General features: G+C 41.8%; 3 protein-coding genes across 3 annotated transcripts; all 3 read right to left on the reverse strand.

Moving 5' to 3' along the window:
- Nucleotides 1-1429: 1429 nt before the first annotated feature.
- On the reverse strand, nucleotides 1430-4219 carry LOC134616775 (probable G-protein coupled receptor 148). Its single transcript, XM_063461771.1, has 2 exons — nucleotides 4129-4219; nucleotides 1430-2969 (listed from the first exon to the last, which is right to left on the reverse strand). The coding sequence occupies exon 2, from the start codon at nucleotides 2884-2886 to the stop codon at nucleotides 1924-1926; it is 963 nt and encodes a 320-aa protein (XP_063317841.1). The 5' UTR covers nucleotides 2887-2969; nucleotides 4129-4219; the 3' UTR covers nucleotides 1430-1923.
- Nucleotides 3642-8449, reverse strand: mterf4 (mitochondrial transcription termination factor 4). Its single transcript, XM_063461770.1, has 4 exons — nucleotides 8404-8449; nucleotides 7734-8145; nucleotides 7451-7635; nucleotides 3642-4699 (listed from the first exon to the last, which is right to left on the reverse strand). The coding sequence occupies exons 1-4, from the start codon at nucleotides 8428-8430 to the stop codon at nucleotides 4304-4306; spliced, it is 1020 nt and encodes a 339-aa protein (XP_063317840.1). The 5' UTR covers nucleotides 8431-8449; the 3' UTR covers nucleotides 3642-4303.
- A 1022-nt stretch (nucleotides 8450-9471) lies between these two features.
- Nucleotides 9472-19380, reverse strand: pask (PAS domain containing serine/threonine kinase). The gene is made up of 20 exons (XM_063462196.1): nucleotides 18561-19380; nucleotides 18189-18412; nucleotides 17905-18075; nucleotides 17650-17784; nucleotides 17435-17569; nucleotides 17097-17259; nucleotides 16391-16563; nucleotides 16177-16306; nucleotides 15016-15187; nucleotides 13601-13833; nucleotides 13382-13511; nucleotides 12319-12872; nucleotides 12090-12232; nucleotides 11790-11957; nucleotides 11569-11694; nucleotides 11324-11458; nucleotides 11015-11214; nucleotides 10594-10727; nucleotides 10342-10491; nucleotides 9472-10042 (listed from the first exon to the last, which is right to left on the reverse strand). Exons 1-20 carry the CDS (start codon nucleotides 18763-18765, stop codon nucleotides 9873-9875), a joined length of 3651 nt encoding a protein of 1216 aa, XP_063318266.1. The 5' UTR covers nucleotides 18766-19380; the 3' UTR covers nucleotides 9472-9872.
- Between the last annotated feature and the right edge of the window lie 8 nt (nucleotides 19381-19388).

The raw sequence follows: 19388 nt of genomic DNA on the forward strand, positions 1-19388 counted from the left end.
AAACACACACCTATATAAAAGCGGATTTACAGTTATATAATACACAGTGATACCCATAAAGGACATGCAGAAAACCTGTATAAACAACAGCACTTACATGACCCTATGAACACGTGAAAAAATACGAAACGCAGCATAACAGACTTTTTTTTAGGTGAGGAAGGAGGAGCTTGGCCGGAATTAAGAATGTCACAACTTCCTTTTGCCTGCTGCAAAATATTTCCCAGAGCTTCCAGCCGGTTTCCTTGAAGAACCAAGTGTGCTATCATTGGTGCAAATCCATATCAACTATGTGCCTACTATTTACAAAAAAAGCGAGTTACTGTTCCCCTGAAGCACACTTTATCCAAATATATGCAAATACTTTACACAGATTCAAATATAAACACCAAAAAAAAAGATAAGGTTGTATTTTGTAAAGGCATACAGTGATATTGGTATTCTACACTATAGTGTAGTAGTACTATCATCAGTACCTTTCACACTTACAAGTCTCCCTCCCATGGTCAAAAGACTAGAAATAGGTGTTATTCCCCACAAATAAACAGGAACATCTACAGGATGAAGCACTTGTTGGATGGTGTCATGTATGTTTTTTTATGTATAGTAACCTTATTTATATTGATAAACAGTATCCTGCAAATATAATATACATTATTTAGAGGCTGAAAGCTTTAAAGAGACACTGGATATATTTAGTGGTGATTTTGGCACAGCTGGTGTAAATGTAGTTGTGGAAGGACAAAGTTATTGTACTGTGTTCTACATTAGAATCAGTCCAGCTCTTTTCTCTAGTACAAATTTTTTTTAATTGAATTGCTGAATTTGTTGTAATTTCTAACGCCCTATTGCTCAGCTTTCTCTTGAGAACGAGATTCTTAATTTCAGTGAGATATTTTATCTGGTTGAATAAAGTATAAATAAAAGTGACTCTGTCCAAATCTGATTGCTGTTTCTATGTTGTGTCATGCCAATTATGTTTGACAGATTATATGTCAACCAGTTATTTTCAACACTTTAAATAAGGCAACTCCCAAGAAATATCAAGAAACAGCAATACAATAGCTTGGGTAACCCCCTCCCCCTCCCCTCAGGGACTTTTTGTGTGAGTTCATCAGAATGAAAAGCAGTGTAGTCTTAGAAGACCACGTTGAATGGCAATGATTTCTGTGGAAATCAGGTCATTAGAGATTTGTACTTAGCACTTTGTAATCAGTTCCATGTAAATGGGCAAATAAGATTAAGTAGAGTAGAGTGTTCTTTGGGGTAGAGGTGGTCCAGAGGCTTATGTAGAAAGGCAGTGTGAGGTTGTTTAGAGTGCAGGGATCCAGGCCATGAGGAAAGAACACATCTACTATCCTTTTGTGCTTTGCAAGATCAACAGGCAAATGTGTCCCTCTGCTGTTAAGTTGCTGAACTGGTTACGGCTGCCTGCTGCCAGGATGCTCGACTCACCATTATCCATCACCCTTCTCGCCATGTCGGATCATTGTAGATATCCAGCTTTAGACAAACAAGGCTTTAACAAAACTAATACAGTTTAGTGCTTTATTACTTTAGTCATAAAACCGAGGCCCGGGATCGTGTGTTACATAAATATGAAAGCAGGGAAGTTCAGCATCTTCTGACCGAGATCCACAGAGCAGCAACACAGTTCTCAACCCCTGACACAAACAGAGAAAGTAGAAAGATATCCAAGTGCTTTATACAAATAAAACATTGGCGATATTGCATTATTAATGTAGCTGGAACACAGAGTCTAAGTTCTGGATTCGGTGAAATCTAACTCCTACAGACTAAACTATAAAATAAAATAAAATAAAATGTGGCGTTTCTCTATGACAATTTGGTTCTTGGCATTTTTACAGATCATGTAGATAAAACTCTGACCCTTTAGAAGTCGTTCAAAAACACAGCAGTTCTTTACGCAGCTGTGGCCTGGCTGAGTCTCCTGCGCTGGTGCAGCAGCAGCAGCGTTACTGTGTCTGAGATCTCTCTGTACCTGATCCCATACAGGTAAGGAGCAAATACCCTGGGCAGCAACATAAAAACACACATATTGACTGTGGAGACCCACACGCGAACATCCTGAGGTATGTCTTTCCTGTCTATTAGAACGAGCTCCAGGGTAAAAAGGAAGCCGGGGGCAAAGTAGAGCAGGAGCAGAACCCCGTGGGCCAGCAGGGTGACCCTGGCCCTGGAGAAGCGGCTATGCCAGATTCCCTGTGTCCTCGTTATCATGTAGAGGCGAATGTAGCAGTAAGAAATGAGCAGTGAACACATGAGTGCAGCTACGAAGAAGTAGATGTAGATCCCAGTCATGTTCCTGGCCTGAATGAATCCAAGGGAGATGAGGACCAGACACACGGGTAGCTTTTCATGGGAGTTCCCACTCTCTACGTGCGTCTTGATCATCACTGTGAAAGGGTATATGGCTGCTAACACCCACACCCCCACCAGTATGCAGTAGGTGCGGGAAGGTGGAATAACGTCACGGTAACGGAGAGGCCAGCGAACAGCAGCATAGGTGTCGACCACCATGAGCGTGACCGTGTAAATGGCACAGCAGTAGCTGGTGACGGTGAGAGCTGTGACCAGCTCACAACCCAACCATTGCATCGGCGCTCTCAAGGCGTTACAAATCACCGTGGCCAAGTTGAGGAGGACCAAAAACAGGTCGGCCACCAGGATGTTGGCCAGCAGCAGGTAACGCGTCTCCTGGCGCAGGGCACGGGATAGGAAAATGCTTACCAGGAGAACAGGGCTGGCCAGCAAGGTGGCAAGAGTGATGACTATTGTGGGGATCAAAAACAAATCTAGGTTCCATTTCTCCAGGACCTCCACCCACTCCTGCGTGATGTTTGAAATTGGTATCGGTGATGTCATTGTACCTGTGAGTCACGGAGGAAGTGCAGATGGCGACAAAGGCGTGTTTTATGATCCCAGTCCCTACTTTCTCCAGCCAAGTCCTGTGAAAGAAAAACACCATAAATCAATGTCCACAGCGCACTACATTTAATACAGGTGGGATACACCTCCACTCTAATCCACCCAGCGAATTTGAACTGGATGAGCAGGTAAGAAACTGTATAAATCAGCTGTAACTACATGCAAATATGGTTCGAGTCTCTACTTGAGTAAGCAAAATATATGCTATACTTATGCATTTGCGTAAAAGCTGCAACTTGCAAATTTTCACACAAGCAGCAAAGAGCAAATGTGATCTCTACATGAATAATATCTCTGTGTGTGTTTGATACAATGATACCCTCGTTAGGCTGCAGGCTGGAAAAACAAACAAACAAACAAAAAAAACAGTAATGTCTAACACTTTAATGCTCCGGCTTTTTAACATGCCATTTTTATTTTACAGTCCAGTCAAATTGTTTTAGTCTACTTAACAATTAAAATGAGCGGCCAGAAGCTTGTTGCCAGAATTCGAATATGAACGAATATTCAACAATGGGCCCTGAACATCAACTTCTCTTCATGTGCAATCTCACAAATCAGGTGCAACATCATGATTTCACTCATCAAAAAATAAATAAAAATAACTAAGCTGAATACCACAACCGTGATAACCACGTTCCCAACCAAAATTTGTACACACTGAACAAAAAGAGCAAAACAAAACCCAGAAATGACTACATAAACATATTTATTGACAAATTATCGATTGAACAAAGGTGAGTGATCTTACCTGAGGCTCAAGAATGGAAAAAACTGCCTGTGGTGTGCATCCGTTAATGCTCAAATAAATAAAACGGTGCTCTGCAGCACTCATCTCACTGGACAGCTATTTCTGAATGTACCCTTTGTTGACTCAGAGAGATAGTATAGGGGCTGCAGAGAGCTACAAACACTCAGCTGTCACATAGTAACGAGGTGGAGCTCCCCACACCGTAGCTTTTATAGCGTTTTCTGCCCAGTAAATCGGATTGGTTTTCAAGAATTTATTTGACTTTATTTGAAAACTCACTTAAAGGGATTGGCAGTCATCTCCTGTTTTCAATGCGACTCACAAGTCAAGCTTCTGAAATTAATTTAATTTATGCCGTCAATGAAGGAAAGTCAAAAATATTAGTGACACTTTTACAAAAAAATTATGTGGGACACATTTTTCCTCACCTAAAGTTAGAACTGACCCACAGTCTCACACCAATGTCCTCACGTCTTACATCCTGATGAAACCACTAACATAAACCACAGCAAAAGGCTCTTCCTGTGTTCCCATGGGTGGTTTAGATAATAATCTAGGGAACTTCCCTAAAAAGCAAAAAACAAAGACTGGTTCAACAAGCAGTCACTTCTTTCTCCTTTTCCCATATCCACTTTTTGCTTCTCTATCGTCATCATCGTCCTCATCATCTTCATCGTCGTCCTCATCGTCACTATCAGGTTCAGTCCTGCCCTGCTGCAGCTCCTCTTCCCGCCACTCCCTGGCTGCCAGTCTTTTAAACACGTCGTACTCCTCCGCTGACGCCTGGGCGACATGCGCGAGGAAGGTGTCCTGGTCAACATTAAGGACGCTGTCCAGATTCGGGTTGATGATTGTCGTCTGTCCTTTCTTGTCCGGGGTTTCATAGAGGCCCCGTCGCTCCAAGAAAGTGTGTCGACAGCGGACCTCATCCAGACTGTAACGAAACAGTCGGCACTTCACCATCTCCGCCTGTTTGACACCCATTCTGAAGTAGACGTACTGTGGAGAGAGGAGGTAAAATGTGCTATTACAAAGAAACAGACACAACAAAACTTCGGGAATACTAGCTGTTATTCGGAAGGAGCAGCGCACCAACTATGTATTTTAAAATACAGCCCATATCAGACTTCTCATAGACTAACTGAGCAGTTCTCTAGTGAACTGCAGAAGAAACCCTGATAGAAACCATGTTTGTTCCTTTCTGTAGCGAGGTGCGAGTCAACAGTTAAATTTCTTTCACGCACAGTTTCAGATTTAGTCTCCACACTCATTAGTGTATCTTCACTACAGTATAAAGTATGGAAATCTGACGGTGTTTGAAGTCAGCACTTACGCCCAGCCACGCCAGGGTTTTAACAATGAAGCGTGTAGAGTGAAAAGTGAAAACAAAAACTATGATGTTGTAGTGATTTTGAGGACACATGCCGGTACATTTGGTCAACACATTTAGTACCAGTGTTGGGTAAGTTACTTTAAATTAGTAACTTAGTTACATTACTAGTTACTTCTATCAAAAGTAACTCAGTTACTTCAAGTAACTCGTTACTTTCAAAGTAACTAGTTACTAGGGAAAGTAACTTTGGTTTTACTCAGAATTCTCTTGTTAATGTGTTGCTTCCGTAGCTGGATACCCAGCAAGATTGCCCGTCTTCTAGCTTGCTTACATGTTAGCACTATCCTGCCACAAGTGCACTGTGCCACCTACCAATAGAAAGGAAAAAATAATGTGTATATTTCCACGACAGAAATCCAATGCCTGGACCGTCGTTGACCGCCGCCATGACTCTAGCCTACGTCACAGCGTCATGTGCGCTTTTTACATCCAACACGAAAACTGCAGTCGTGGTGCTTTCGATTGTACTCAGAACTCGGAAATTCTGCCTTCCGAATAGGACGATGTAGGTAACACCAGACTGCAGATGAGCTGCATACAGAGCTGGACTGGGACAAAAAAATCGGCCCGGGTGTTTTGACTAGAGACCGGCTCACCATTATAGGAAAAATCATAAAGCCTTTGAATGAAAGCAAACGCTGTTGTGACAGTGATGTACACTGTTCTGATGGTATATATGCATCAATCTATCAATCGTTTGTTGTAAGATTCAGATAATTACTTTTTAAAAGCTAGATATTTTAAATGAGAATAAGAAAGAAAAGTACTTTGTGCCCCCCTTTCACTGTTAATGCCCTACCTGGCCCCCTGGCAAAACTTTGCTAGATCCGCCCCTGCACAGTTACCAGCTGTCAGCTACTTAGAAAAGGATCCTGGTGTTATTTGTCTCTCAGAAATAGTTCATAACTTCCCTTCAACTCATTCATGTCACCTAAAAGGTAAACCTGTTTCTCCATCAGCTGTTCAGCTCTGATGATTCAGGACATCTCCTGGTTACATCTTCATGTTTCCCTCTCACCAGATAACCAAACCGATATCATGACCAGCAGCTTTACAGCTGTGGCTCCAGCAAACATCAGCTGATACTAGAAAGTAATATTAAATAAATTCTAACAACAGCTGATCAAGCTTAAACGTGCTGCTGTTGTTTAACGCGACATCCGCTGGTTTCCTCTTTCTGGCGCAAAGTGGACGATAAACAAACAAGAGAGAAAAGCCGATCAGCTGATCATTGATCAGTTTCATGATTGAAGTAGAAGGAGGGGGAGAGAATGAGAGAAGAAGAGGCAGCTGTGCAGCTCCAGCTTTGTGTCTTTTTCATTGTAGCTGAAGTCCGGGACAAACTGCATTCCTTTTCACCTCAGTACGAAACGCGAAATATTTTCTCTGAATACGAGACGATTCCGTTTTTTAGGGGACGGTTGGCATCATAATAATTAACCTTAGGAACAAAATAAAGTTCAACATCAGTAACATAGCACCACCCAGCTGTATAGAAACTCCGTCATGCTAGCTAGCACGCAGTACGAAAAAGTCAGCATAACGAAAATAAACTACACCTAAACTTAGTTTATATCTGACCCAGATAGACTGCAGGTCATAACTTCTTAGCTGAAGTTCAGTTCACCTGACACCGGCGGCCGCCTCGGGTCTCTCCTCCTCCTGGCTCCCCTTTCCCTCATCCACCTGCTGGCCTCCACCACTTGCTAATGTTACTGAATCTGTGGAAGCTCCGCGATAGCCACCACACGAAGTAACAAATAACGACCCTATCTAAATCCCAGTAACGATTAACGCATTCCTGATTTTGGCATAGTAACTAGTTACTGTGCTCGTTACCACAATAATAACGTAGTTACTGTAACGCGTTACTTAATAACGCGTTAGTCCCAACACTGGTTAGTACACAGTTTGACAACAGCTTTAAGTGGACAACATATAAAAGTGTGGACACAGGAGATACTCCTATTCCGAAACTCTGAGCTGATCTTAAGGACGGTGTGCAATGCGGATGCATACTGTCCCACTCTGCACTGTACAAAGAGAACTGCAGAAGTGCTCACAGGATTATAAAATGCAGATCTGAAAAAAATGATATATACACAAATAACATTCAGTCTATTATTACTGGAATTCAGCTACTGAGTATCTGCCCACTGTGCTTATCATCTTTGATAACTTATTCAAAACATCTAGGAATTCACATCGTTTGCATCGTTTATGTAAAGACTATGGTAACTGTTGTTTGTTACACATTTGAATACACAGAACCCAAGTATAAGGTCTGTTTGGCCAGGTCTGTTTGACAATCCAAACAAAACCTAACAAAAGGCAGCAAACACGATTCACTTGCTCACCTGAAACTTGTACTCCAGCTGATCCAAGTTCTCCAGCACCACTGCTGGACAATCTCTGATGATGTCTGTGACCTGCTGGGAAGTAAACAGGCACTTCTCTTTGAGAAACATCACCACATTTTTTACCCTCTTCAAAGGCACAGTCAGGATCCTGGGGTAATGGGCCACCACCCTTTGAAGGCTGCCTACGGAGAAATAGAGTAAAATGCGGGTTTCATATATTTTCAGTAATTTTATGCTTGATTTAATGTAGAAAAAAAACTGCGCAAAGGCAACACTTTACCTTCAACTAAGCCTACTTTCCGCAGGTTGCTTATGCGCTGCTGCAGCTGTGCCTCTTTGATGGTGTAAAGTTCAGGACATTTCTCCAGGCACTTCTTCACACTGGACGGGTTGAGGCCCAAGACAAACAGAGCTGTGAGGGTTGGTAGGATGTGTTTGGCTGAATCCCCTCTTCTGACATTGGCCAGAGACTCGTATATCTGCTCTGCCTGACTCTCTGTGAAGCCCATATCAATGAAAGAGCGCAGGGACAGCTCAGTGACCGGAATCCCACTCGGAGGATTCAAGTCTTGATTGTGGTGCGTTGCCTGGTTGGTGGAGGAACAACACCATCTGGACTGGAGGTAGTATCTCCCAAACTGACGCGGACACAGTGTAGAGATGGTGGCATTTCTCACAGCCAACCGTAGTACCTGTGGAAAAATACACGCCTTTAAAACCCTCACAGACAGCAGCGGTAGAGGGGGCAGAAAATATGCTAACAAACTCCACCGTTATCATTAGCTCAAGTTAGCAGACGTGAAGGTTATAAATGTCAGTCTTTTCTTTTCTTTCTTTCTTTTTTTTTTTTTTTACTGATGGGTCCATTCAGTTAAAAGTGTTGCACCTCTAATTATTTCTACTTCGAGGAAAAAGATACTAAATCGTCATAGTTTGTATTTATACTTCACCTGATTCACAGCAACACGGGTTCCCATGCTTCTCCGTTATCGAAATATTTCCGTCCTCCAACTTAAAGAGTACAAAGGTTCCGGTACGTGTGTATGTATATCAATGACTGTAGAAAAGAGTTTTTTCTAGTTTTTGGTATATATTCGGCTAATGTTTTTTTGTTTTTTTTAAGTGTCTAATATCTTTGTTTCTATCTGTAAATAGACCGCAGTCATTAGGGTTTACATATAAGAAATTACTTGTTATATCCTTATGGCTCTGCGTGATTGTACTAATAAATTCAGTGCTTATTGGAAACATGTTTTTAAACTCAATGACACCTTCAAAAGTCACTTTACCAGAAACTAATTGCAGCTTGTGCACTGTGCCTCAAAGTTGCTTGATATAATTCGTGATTGACGTATTTGACAGATTGTATTTCAACAATCATCAAGTCAACAGTCTAAATAGAGACCTTACGGCACTTTTTTGCAGTGCTTTCCTGCCCTGAGTAATGATATGGTGCTCAATTCATGTTATCAATGTCATGAGTTAATCATTTTCAATTACAAAACATATTTTCAGATGAGAATCAGCATGGTGAATGCAATCAGGATACATAAAAAAAGTAAAGTCTGGGCTTTTTTAATGGTTCAGTGTTATTATAAGGACTTTTCAGGAACTCATATCCTCACAAATACACGGTGAAAATAAATCTTCAACTTTATTGGAATAGCTGACAGTCTGTAGCTAGTGCAATGTACTCATTCTGAAATATTTGCAGTACCACCCTCCTCTCTACCTTGAAATAAAGTGAAAGTCTGTGAAGGAAATGGCAGCCTGTAAATAACAGCAGCTGTTAATCTGGCAGCTTTAAGACCAGCTGGGAACCTAATAAATGTGTCCCCAACAAGTACTGCAGTCATTTAGTGTTTTGGATATAAATTTAAGTAGCAGTTACCTGACTGAAGAGAACATGCTTGTGGCAATACATTTATTGATGTATAAAAATAAATAGATAAATATCAGATATTCTTACACTTTTAATTAAAATATACAAGAATAAAACAATGAATATAAATCGCCCATTATTTAAAAAAAAAAAAAAAAGCTAGATCAAGAGTTTCTTTAACTTTAATGAGTTTGTGTGATTTCTCTGAGGTAACAGCTTATAGTTGTTGTTGTGTTTTTGCAGTAAAGCTGGGTGATACTTTAAACTGTCACAATTTTTTTTTTGCTGCTTTAATTTTTCCTCAAACTGCAAAAAATAAATAAAACATTACATCCTGAACACAGAAACAAGCACAGTGTGACCGACCCATGATTAAGTCAGAAGTCTGTTTGTCTCATATTTAGTCCTGACAGCAGTGTCCCACTATTGAGACACACTTCATTTTTCTTCAACATTTATATCTTTGTTCAGTGACTCCAGATAAAAAAGTTGATTTGACAGTTCGCATTAAGGCTTCACTTTGTTTAAGCAGAGTCTTTAATCCTCAACGAGGTACTTATGCAGCTCCGATTTCAGGGCTGCAATCTCCAACCTCTCATCCTCATCTTCCTCCTCGTCATCCTCAGGCAGAGTGTCATCCCCACCGTCTGAAAATGAGCTCTGCTCGATGTACGCCTTAGGACTGGATTCTTGGTGCTGCGGTAAACCTGATAAAAAGATCAGTGGCCCCAGTATATTAAAACATAGCTAACGATTGTCAACGAGGTTCTCAAACTGTGGTGCAGGTGGAAAAGGAAAAATATGAAGTTAAACTAAGTTGAATTTGTATTACATTTCAAGGGGAAAAAATATCAAAGTGGCCTGATGCTTATGGACTTATTTTATTGTTGCAGAGTGATGAGTATTAAGTGGTGTAAGGGATAAACTGTTTCCACCTCCTGAGGTGGGGAATATCAGAAAAAGTCTGACACCTACTAGTCCAGCAGTACCATTTAAGAGTACTCACAGCAGCTCAGATTTTCAGGAACCACCTCTGCCCAGGTGTACTCTGATAGAGAAATGGGCTGGCTGATCCAGGACTGCAGCAGCAGCTGGTCTAAATTCATTCTGTGAGTTGGGTTAGGGTCAAGCAGCCCGTGTAATACATCATCCAGCTCTGAGAGAATACACAGAAAAACTTCAGAATCTGACTGGACAAAATCGTCTCTATAAACTCAAAGGATCATATTTTGTGAAATCACAACCAGCTGCTGTGTACCTGGAGAGAGATGATACGGGGGATTTAGTTTGGCATCCAGGATCTCACCCACGTCACAGAAGGGATTCTCGCTGAAAAGCAACGTATAGAGCAAAACCCCCAGAGACCACATCTCCAGCTCTGGACCCTCATAGCTACAAAAAGAAGCCCACTTATGAGAGAAGCCTTCAATTATTAGCAAGTTAATTCAGTGCTGATGGTGTATTCTCAAAATTGTATACTCTGGAGCTCAATTCATGAGTTCAATGGGTCATAAATGTAATCTAGGACTGTAAAAATAACTCTTAACTAGACTCTGCATTCAGATTCAATAATTTAAGTGACTTCTTTAAACATAAGGATGCTATTTAACCTACATGTTTAATAAAATACATTTTTTTAAAAAAAGGAAAAAGAGAATTAACAGATAGTGTATACTCACGGATTTCCCTGTAGCACCTCTGGGGAGCAGTACTCAAGGGTGCCACAGAAATTATAAAAGAGCTTCCCAGGAGTCATTATAGCAGCAGAGCCGAAGTCTATCAGTCGAATGTGAAAACATGTGTCAATTATGATGTTCTCATCTTTTATGTCCCTGTGAAGGATGTTCTTGGTCCTCAGATAGAAGACAGCTGCCACAATCTGTGAAGAGACAGAAGCTGCATTTTAACAAGGAACAAATCAACACTTCATGTCACATTTATGAGCCCACTCTCCTGACACGGTTGTATTTTTCTGGCTGTGCGTGTACCTGTCTGAATATGTAGCTGGCAAGGGGCTCATCGAGCCTCGGCTGCATGTCTATAAACTCAAAAAGGTCCAAACCATCTCCGTGTTTCTCCATCACCATCTGAAAGTAACTCCCATTCTCAAACACCTCCAGCACCTAGTGACACCAACACAGGTGTATGATGTGAAGCAACACAGTTCACGATTAAAAACACATTATTTTGGAAACTTTGCGACAGGGTCGTGTGATGCAAACCGCACGGCGACCTTAACGATGTTATGGTGCGTCACTCGGGTCAGTATGGCGATCTCCTGGCTCACTCGCCCTAACATTGGGTCGTCTACCCAGCAGTCGCTCACTATTCTGGCCTTGCTGATGAACTTCACAATCACCTGTAGGTTTTTAAAATAGGTCATAATATCATCCAACAAAACAAAACAACTACATATACAAACAACAAAAAAAACCAACAAAATATTTTTCTTACTTCTTGCCCATCGCAGCGCCTTTCTGCCTTCCAGACAAATCCAAAGGCTCCTTTACCAACAGCTTTGATCGGCTTGTACTCTTCTTCAAACTGTCCATCACAGGCTTTAGACTGCTCGAGGTCCATGGTGGAGCGCAATGCTTCCCCCTGACTGGCCTCACCAATCCTCTTCATGAAGAAACGAGTAAATGATCACCAAGTTAAAAACACAACCGCCTCTAATGAAGTTTACATTAAAATATAAATAAGATAAAAACCATGCTTTATTGACCTAGACTTAAGATCATTACAGCCACTGACCTCTCCTAGACTGCCTGCTGTTTGGTCGTGCAGTGATTGATCTGTTTGTGACAACGCCCCCTGCTGGCTGAGTCTACACATCCACACGCAGAAAATGGAGCTTCCGTCTGGGAGGTTAGTCCCGCACACATCACACAGCACATCTGCACACAAGGAGAGAAAAATACTTGATGTTTTGCATTTGATTTTTAGGAGGAATCTAAAGTACAGTAAACAGTTTAACACCAACCTATTCTTGTGCCGTCTCTGTGGTATCCACTTCCTTCAAATCGCCCCTCCACTATACATGTGGCATCTGAGGACTGGTTGTGTCCATACACCTTCTGTTTCTTGGGAGTTGATGTGGCAGGCATATCTGTTAGTGACTGAATCCCAGTATTCACTTGTTCACAGCCCTCTTGGCCCTTTCCTTGATGAATTGCAGAGACAGCTTCCCAGCGAACCTGCTCATCCTTATGCTTTTCAAGTTTTTCAGGTGATTTGGTTCTGGCCTCCACAGCAGCAATGTCCCCAGGCTCACTGGGCTCCGCTTCCTGGTCAGACAGCACCATGCATGGGGAGGGAGTCCGCAGGAGCTCAGCTGTATCGCATGATGCCACAGAGTGTGGGTTGTCATTGTTGCCTCCTCCGCCACTGAGCAGCTCTATATTACCACCCAGGTCTAGCTCCGCTAGGGCCCGGGTAACCAGATCACCATTGCTGTTTAGGTCCAGAAAGACAATGGCTGAGTCCACTGCTTGGGCTGGATCAGAACCACCGTGTTCACAGAAGCCAGAAGAAGACCTAGGAAATTAAATTAGAAAAAACCAAAACAAAACATTGTTACATGAATACATGAAAAATATATTTGTAAAGGAAGGAAACGTCTAAAGCTGAAATAAGGAAAGAAATGAATAAATGTTTGACAGTGGAATCAAATACTGTATTAAAAACAGAGAAACACATCCAGGTGTTAGTATAGCAAATGATATGTGAAATGAATGTTTCTAGTTTTCTTTGAAGTCTAACTAAACAAAAAGGAGGCATGCTCAATTGAAAAAGGCTTATACAGTCGAAAAAGGTGCCGACCAACTAAAGACGCCAAAAATATGAATGAGACAGCATTTCTAAGCTACAGGTTGAAACTCGTCTGTTTCTTCCTGCCATTTTGCGATATTTTAAAGTATGATATACGTAACTGCGAGCGCTGACATTCTCATTAGCATCTTTAGATTCTTTGAGTTTCAACCAGGCACATCAGAGGCCTTCAGGGCCTCATTTTACCCACATAACTGAAAAATATCTGCCCTCACCGGCTCTCCATTGAGATGACTTCAAAGCTCGATTCCTCAAACACAGAGGCAGATGAACGGTGATCTTTTCCTACATCAGGAGGTTTGTCGTTGATCTTATCAACAGCATGTTCATTCCCAGCAGGACAGTCTAGAGAAGAAGAAAAACATTCATTGTACATTATATTTATAGCTGAGCTCCATTTATGTAAAGAAAACATCAGCAGAGCTACGTCACACCTGGGATATTCTCAGGGGCGGGTTCATCTTTTTTCTGAACTTCACTGCCCGGCTGCTGTTCTCTCTTTTGGCGCGATGGTTCAGTGGGAACAGAGCGGCAGGTGTCGTCATCTGGAAGTTCCACCCAGGTAAATGTCTTGAGGAGTGCCTGAGTAGTATCCACACCGTCTATCTGACTACAGCATGGTGCTACCTGAGCTGCTTCTTCCATCAGCTCTGCAGTGTTATTGGCCCTGAGGAAAGACGGGCTGTTTCAATCCAATTCTTTTCTTTCCATGCCAACTTGGATCACACAAGAAAGCTACAGGCAAACTGCAACGGCAACATATTTACTGAAAACGTATCTGAAGTCTCTCCTAGGAAATCAAAAATGTATACGCAAAACTGCAATCTATGTTGTGGATGTCTTGTTTTTTGGGGTTGCTGCAAGTATAAAACACAAAGTACTTCACCTTACAAGCACTGGTAATAGCATATACAAGAACGAATGCCTTGACTCCCAGCTCATTTGTCTCTGCAGTTACATTTTTAGTGAGTTAATAAGTCTTTTTTCTGTTTATTTCCCCCACAGGCTGAAGATTTAGGACTTATGCAAGTTTCTATCTGCATGCTGTAAATTGTAAATGCTTAGCTTAAATAAAAGCTCAGTACTGAAATACATATTTTGTATAAAAGGTTGGTAAACAATAATATTCAGTTGGAACAACTTAAGGATGTATTACTATTTCTTCAAATTATAAATAAGAGGCACTATATTAGAAATCTCTACTTTTTTTAAATTTATTTTTTAAATACCAGGCGTGCTGTGACATTATTTGTCCAACAGATGGCAAACGAGAGGCCTTTTAACACACTTAACCCACACTGAGATGTTCCAGCATCACAATCATTCATGAATCAATCATGACTGGAATTTGGGGAAAACATTCCAGTCACAAAAGCTTTACGAGTCTAATTCAGATACAAGTTTTAGGGGGGAAAACAATAACAACAGAAAGGACAGAAACGATGAGCAGTCACAGCTAATCTAACAGGGGAAAATGTAATTAGTGTTTCAGTGTCTATTGAGTAGTTAGAGACACAGTGGGACTATCAGGCTTGACCAGTGAGGTTGAGTGCTTCCAGATTTACTGCAAAGCACATTAAATATACATGCAGCCTGCAGCTTTAAGGCACCTGATTGTCGCGACAGCAGCTTTTGTCTGTCCAGCATTTCAGAGTACACAAACTCATTCTGTTTAAAGTCTACAGTGAATTTGAATATCTGCTAGCATAAAACCTCCTGTCAGAATTAATCACCATCATATCCAAGGCTACTAAAAGCCTCGGATATGACTTACCAGATAAAGTCATTGATACACATTAAAATCACGGAGCCTGTGAGCTGGACGATTTTAATGTGCCCGCGTACTTACGTAACCACACGTGTTGAGGTGACTGCAGGAGGGGAGAGGGCAGACAGAGCGCTGCCCTGTTTATCCAGCATCGTGCTGGTGCCAGTGAAGATCCTGCCTCTCCCTGCTGAAGTCCTTTCCAGAGCTGCTCGGTGCACCATGGCCATGTCTCCTGCCACCAGTGAGGATGGATCTAAAGTTAAAATAAGAAACTATTAAGTGGTGCACAGTGCAAACAAATAATACTGCATGACAGGTAAAAATAAGTACCTTAAAAAACAAAGAAAGAAAAAAAAAAAAACAAAACCTCAAGATACAGTGGAACCCCGACTTACGAAATTAATTCGTTCCCGAAGGTCTTTCGTAAGTCGAAAATTTTCGTAAGTCGAAGCACCCATCGCGCCTTTTGAGTGAGGCAATGCTGGCTGGAGATGAAGTTCTTGGTGGAGGAGGAGGTGGCGGAGGTGGTGGAGGCTCAAGAAAGCATACGCATGCATGCATACATATGTACGTGTACATGTACATAACATTCTAAACATTAAAACTAAAACTTGCATATTTTTTAAACTTGTATAATTTTTTTAATTTTCTATTTTATAATATATTTTTTTTAATTTTCTATTTTTGGTGCATTTTTATGTTTTTTAACTAATCACTACTGCTACTTTCATCGCTTTTTGCCTTCTAAGGCACACTTTCACCTGAAAGTTGACTTGTTGCTGGCCTCTTTGTGAAAAATCTATCTAAAGACATCTGTGTCTGTCTACTTTTCAAAATGGATCTGAAGTGGGAGAGGCAGACGTCACTAAAATGCTCTATAGCACGAGCAGTAAAGTTCTTTTCAGGGTGATTTTTTTCGACAAAAATCGGCCACCCTCTGAAAATCACAGAGAATGTCCTTGATATCGGCCGATAGTATGACGGCCTCCTCCTCCTTGCTGAATTGTTGCTGTACTGATGAGTGCTGGATCGCCTCCAACTCTTGCAGCTCTGCCGTCGGAAGGCATTCTGGGCATTCTGGGCTCAGCCAGTCAGAGCCAGCGGATTTCGTTACGCGGGCATTTTGCCGTACCACGGGCAGAAATATTGCCGTTAAGTGCCTTCATAACTTGAATTTTTCGTTAAATGGGGTATTCGTAAGTCGGGGTTCCACTGTACAAGCAAACATATTCCAACACTCACCATATTTTCCTGATATCCTGGATGCTGCTGGACTTTTAGGGGTCTCTGCATGAGAATCAGAGCAGGATCTGGCCTTTCTGTCTGAGTCCGACATCCACCCATAGAAACCGGGCATCAGGAAAGTGATGTCCTATAGACAACAAAACAGCAATATCTATGAGGATTGGATGGTCCTCAGTCCAAACATCCACGTTCAGTGGTTACATTGGCTGACCTTCCCCAGCAGCTCGTTCTTGCTGTAGCCAAACAGACTGAGGGCCAGGTGGCTGTGGATGCTGATGATAGAACCATCAGTGCGGAGCAGAAGGAGACCGCTGACAGGAGCAAACACCCAAACTGTTCCAGAGTATTCTAGGGCTGGGCTGACAGTGCTGTCCACATTGACGTCTGTGAAAGTCCAAGCGCACGTTCAAAGTGCACAATTAGTTAAAGAAAGCATAAGTGATATATAAAAGCAGGTGACATATATGATTGATTCTATTAGTATTAGTATTGTCAAAATGTTTTGTTTTGTTTTTTTTGGTTTTTTTTTGGGGAGGGGGGGGGGGTATCAGTGAATTTATTGCCTTAAAACACAAAGATCAGACTTCAGGATACTAAACAACAGGTGTTCACTATAGTGGACACAGACACGGCATGAAAAAGGCCACTAACATTAAAGCTGCCTGAAAGCTGTCAATGCAAGCACCATATCTGATCTGTAGGGGCCATATTAGTACATTTCCAACTTTAAATTGTCCAGGAAAAGCCCAAAAATGTAAAACCTACACCTCTATTGGACTGCAAGAAGTTTAATGTTAATTGGAGTGTACAGCACAACAGTGTGCGGGTGCATAACCCACACACCCACTGGGTGCACAACAGTGTGTGTGTTTTTAATCTATTGGTCATACCTTTGTCCTAGAATTTAAGCCAACTACCTGATGAGGATGACATTTCAAGGCTGTCATTGAAGTATATGTAGCCAGTCCCATTAAGCTGGTGTTGGGGTTTCCCACACTGCACCGCCCCTTGAAGTTTAACACACAGTGGGACTGCTGCACCTTCTCTGCTTCTACCACACACTCGCTGAACCCTCAGCATCTGAAAGCGGATAGAAAAAATTGTACTACAGAAACATTTAAGAAGGGATATAATTTTCTTTTTATCCATGCCACCAAAATGTCAGAGCAGCACATTGATAAAAAGGGTCTTGGCAGCAGAGGTTAAAATTGCGACTTTTCCTTAGCTGAGCGGAACAGTTCAAAAGTGTGCTTACTTTGGGCAGTGCATGACTGCGGAGGGGGATTTGTAAAGAGGGGATTAGCTCCTTCACAAAAACTCCTTTTAACTCCTCGGGATGATGGTATCCATGGAGATGGGCAAATGCCAAATCACAGGTTAAGATTCTGCCCTGAAAGTGACAAATGTACACGTCTATGGCTAGACATTACCTTATATTTGTAAAAGAATGCTAAATAAGGGTGTACTTACATCTCTCGAGAAGGACAAAAAGGAAGACATCCTTTCTACATTTTCCATCACGAGAAGGAGGTGCTCTTCATTCTGTGACTGTCTGTAGGTGTACACTGACACTGGCACCTCTCCAGATAAAGTCAGGGCATCCACCTGCCAAAAAACAAACAAACAAAGAAAAAAAAACCCTAAAACAAATGAAATGAATAAATCTATGGTGTAGATTAAAGAAATCTGACTCAATGGCTCATGCTGTTTTGAGTAATTTCATACCACTTTTCCAGATGCTGCTCCAACAGTCCCATCAACTAGGGGAAAATCCTCTTCCAGTGCTTCTTCCAGGACCTGACTGGTTTTCTTTAAGAGGGAGGGCAGCTTTTTTCCAATGAGCTCTTCAGTTGTGCACTCAAACAGCTTGCAGGCTTGTTCATTTGCTGACAAAACCTGAAATTAAAACAAGTAAATAAATAATAAACTCAGCAGTTCATACACCTGAAATGCTGGTTATCCTGTGCTGCAAAGCAACCTCCCCCCACATTAAGTCAACAACACAGTACCTTTTTAGTTTTATGGTTGACAGTTAGAATGACTTTGTTTGGGTTGAAGGCAGAGGGATACCCCGGCAGGCCAAAGTCACCAGACATTAGCTGACTGAAGAGCATCTCCTCTCTCTCTGACATAGTAGACAAGTGTGGCAAGGAACCAGCTTGGGAAGAAGGAAGCAAACTACACATCTGGCGGTTTTTTGTGGCCACAGAAGATCCAATGTCAAAATGATCACCTGCAGGAAAAAGTGGTGTTATAAGCTGATTTAAATACAATTTATTCCCCTTAGTTTAAGAACACAAGCCAATCAAAACCGTCAGTGATGGGGTGAGGGCGTCGTATCAAAATTTCTGTTGGTTATAATCAACACAGCTGAAATTTACCTGTCAGGGAAGCCGGATCATAACGACGCTGAAAGGCTAAAAGCCTCTCCTTGTACAGAGGTCTGCGAGTACACGGGTAAGACCTGTTCAGGTCAAAGTCATCTTCCAGGTGACCAGACGAGAAGTCGGGAACCACACAAATAGTTTGTCCTTTAACAACGACGCTTCCGGAAGCCGCAAAACGATTCTCAGTTGACAGCGACATTGTTGCTGTTATGTAGCTCGCGTTGATAATAGCTGACTCAAGTATAAATGACAGAGAATCAGTGGTTGCAGCAATTACAGTTTAATATCACAGGCTAACTTTGCAGTTTATGCAACAGGACATGATTTATTGATAATAACTACGCTGCTCAGATACTGCAGCATTCAAGACTCACCTCCGCTCGTTTCCTAGTTGTTAGGCACGGCTGTTTGAGTTGATGCCAGTTGACAAGGTAACGTTACCTGCACTGCGCACTGTGGCTAACTAGCCATTTGCTAACTTGCTACTGCAAGTTAGCAATGAAATTGTTAGCGCTGCTAACAATTTCACTGCTGCACGGTCAGTTCTGATTTGTGTTAAATTACCGACGTTTTCTCGGCTTGACGTTTTAGGCTATACCCGGAGTCGACGTCAGCATCCAAGCAAGTCAGCCTCGGTTAAAAGTACATTTTATTAACGTGATATTATTTCGCTGAATGCGACAATGTCTTTTGTAAACCGCGGGCTTCAAGCGTCAGTGGAGTAGACGATTTCAGGACGTCTTCTCGAGCCAATCAAACGAGCCAGCTACGAACCAGGAAATGTTCATTGGATAATTAACCCGGAACAGCCCGCCTTTGTTA

Source organism: Pelmatolapia mariae, linkage group LG18, assembly GCF_036321145.2.
Source record: "Pelmatolapia mariae isolate MD_Pm_ZW linkage group LG18, Pm_UMD_F_2, whole genome shotgun sequence".
NCBI classification, from domain to species: domain Eukaryota; kingdom Metazoa; phylum Chordata; class Actinopteri; order Cichliformes; family Cichlidae; genus Pelmatolapia; species Pelmatolapia mariae.

Coding starts and splice junctions, on each gene's coding strand:
- LOC134616775 (XM_063461771.1), bottom strand. CDS start 2,886: ATGACATCACCGATACCAATTTCAAACATCACGCAGGAGTGGGTGGAG.
- mterf4 (XM_063461770.1), bottom strand. CDS start 8,430: ATGGGAACCCGTGTTGCTGTGAATCAG. Junction 7,636..7,733: donor GAAAGTAGGCTTAGTTGAAG/GTAAAGTGTTGC, acceptor ATTTCTCCGTAG/GCAGCCTTCAAAGGGTGGTG. Junction 4,700..7,450: donor AGCTGGAGTACAAGTTTCAG/GTGAGCAAGTGA, acceptor CTCTCTCCACAG/TACGTCTACTTCAGAATGGG.
- pask (XM_063462196.1), bottom strand. CDS start 18,765: ATGTCGCTGTCAACTGAGAATCGTTTTGCGGCTTCCGGAAGCGTCGTT. Junction 18,076..18,188: donor TCAACCATAAAACTAAAAAG/GTACTGTGTTGT, acceptor TTTTAATTTCAG/GTTTTGTCAGCAAATGAACA. Junction 10,492..10,593: donor CCCGTATCATCTCTCTCCAG/GTACACAGCAGC, acceptor GTATTCTCTCAG/AGCTGGATGATGTATTACAC.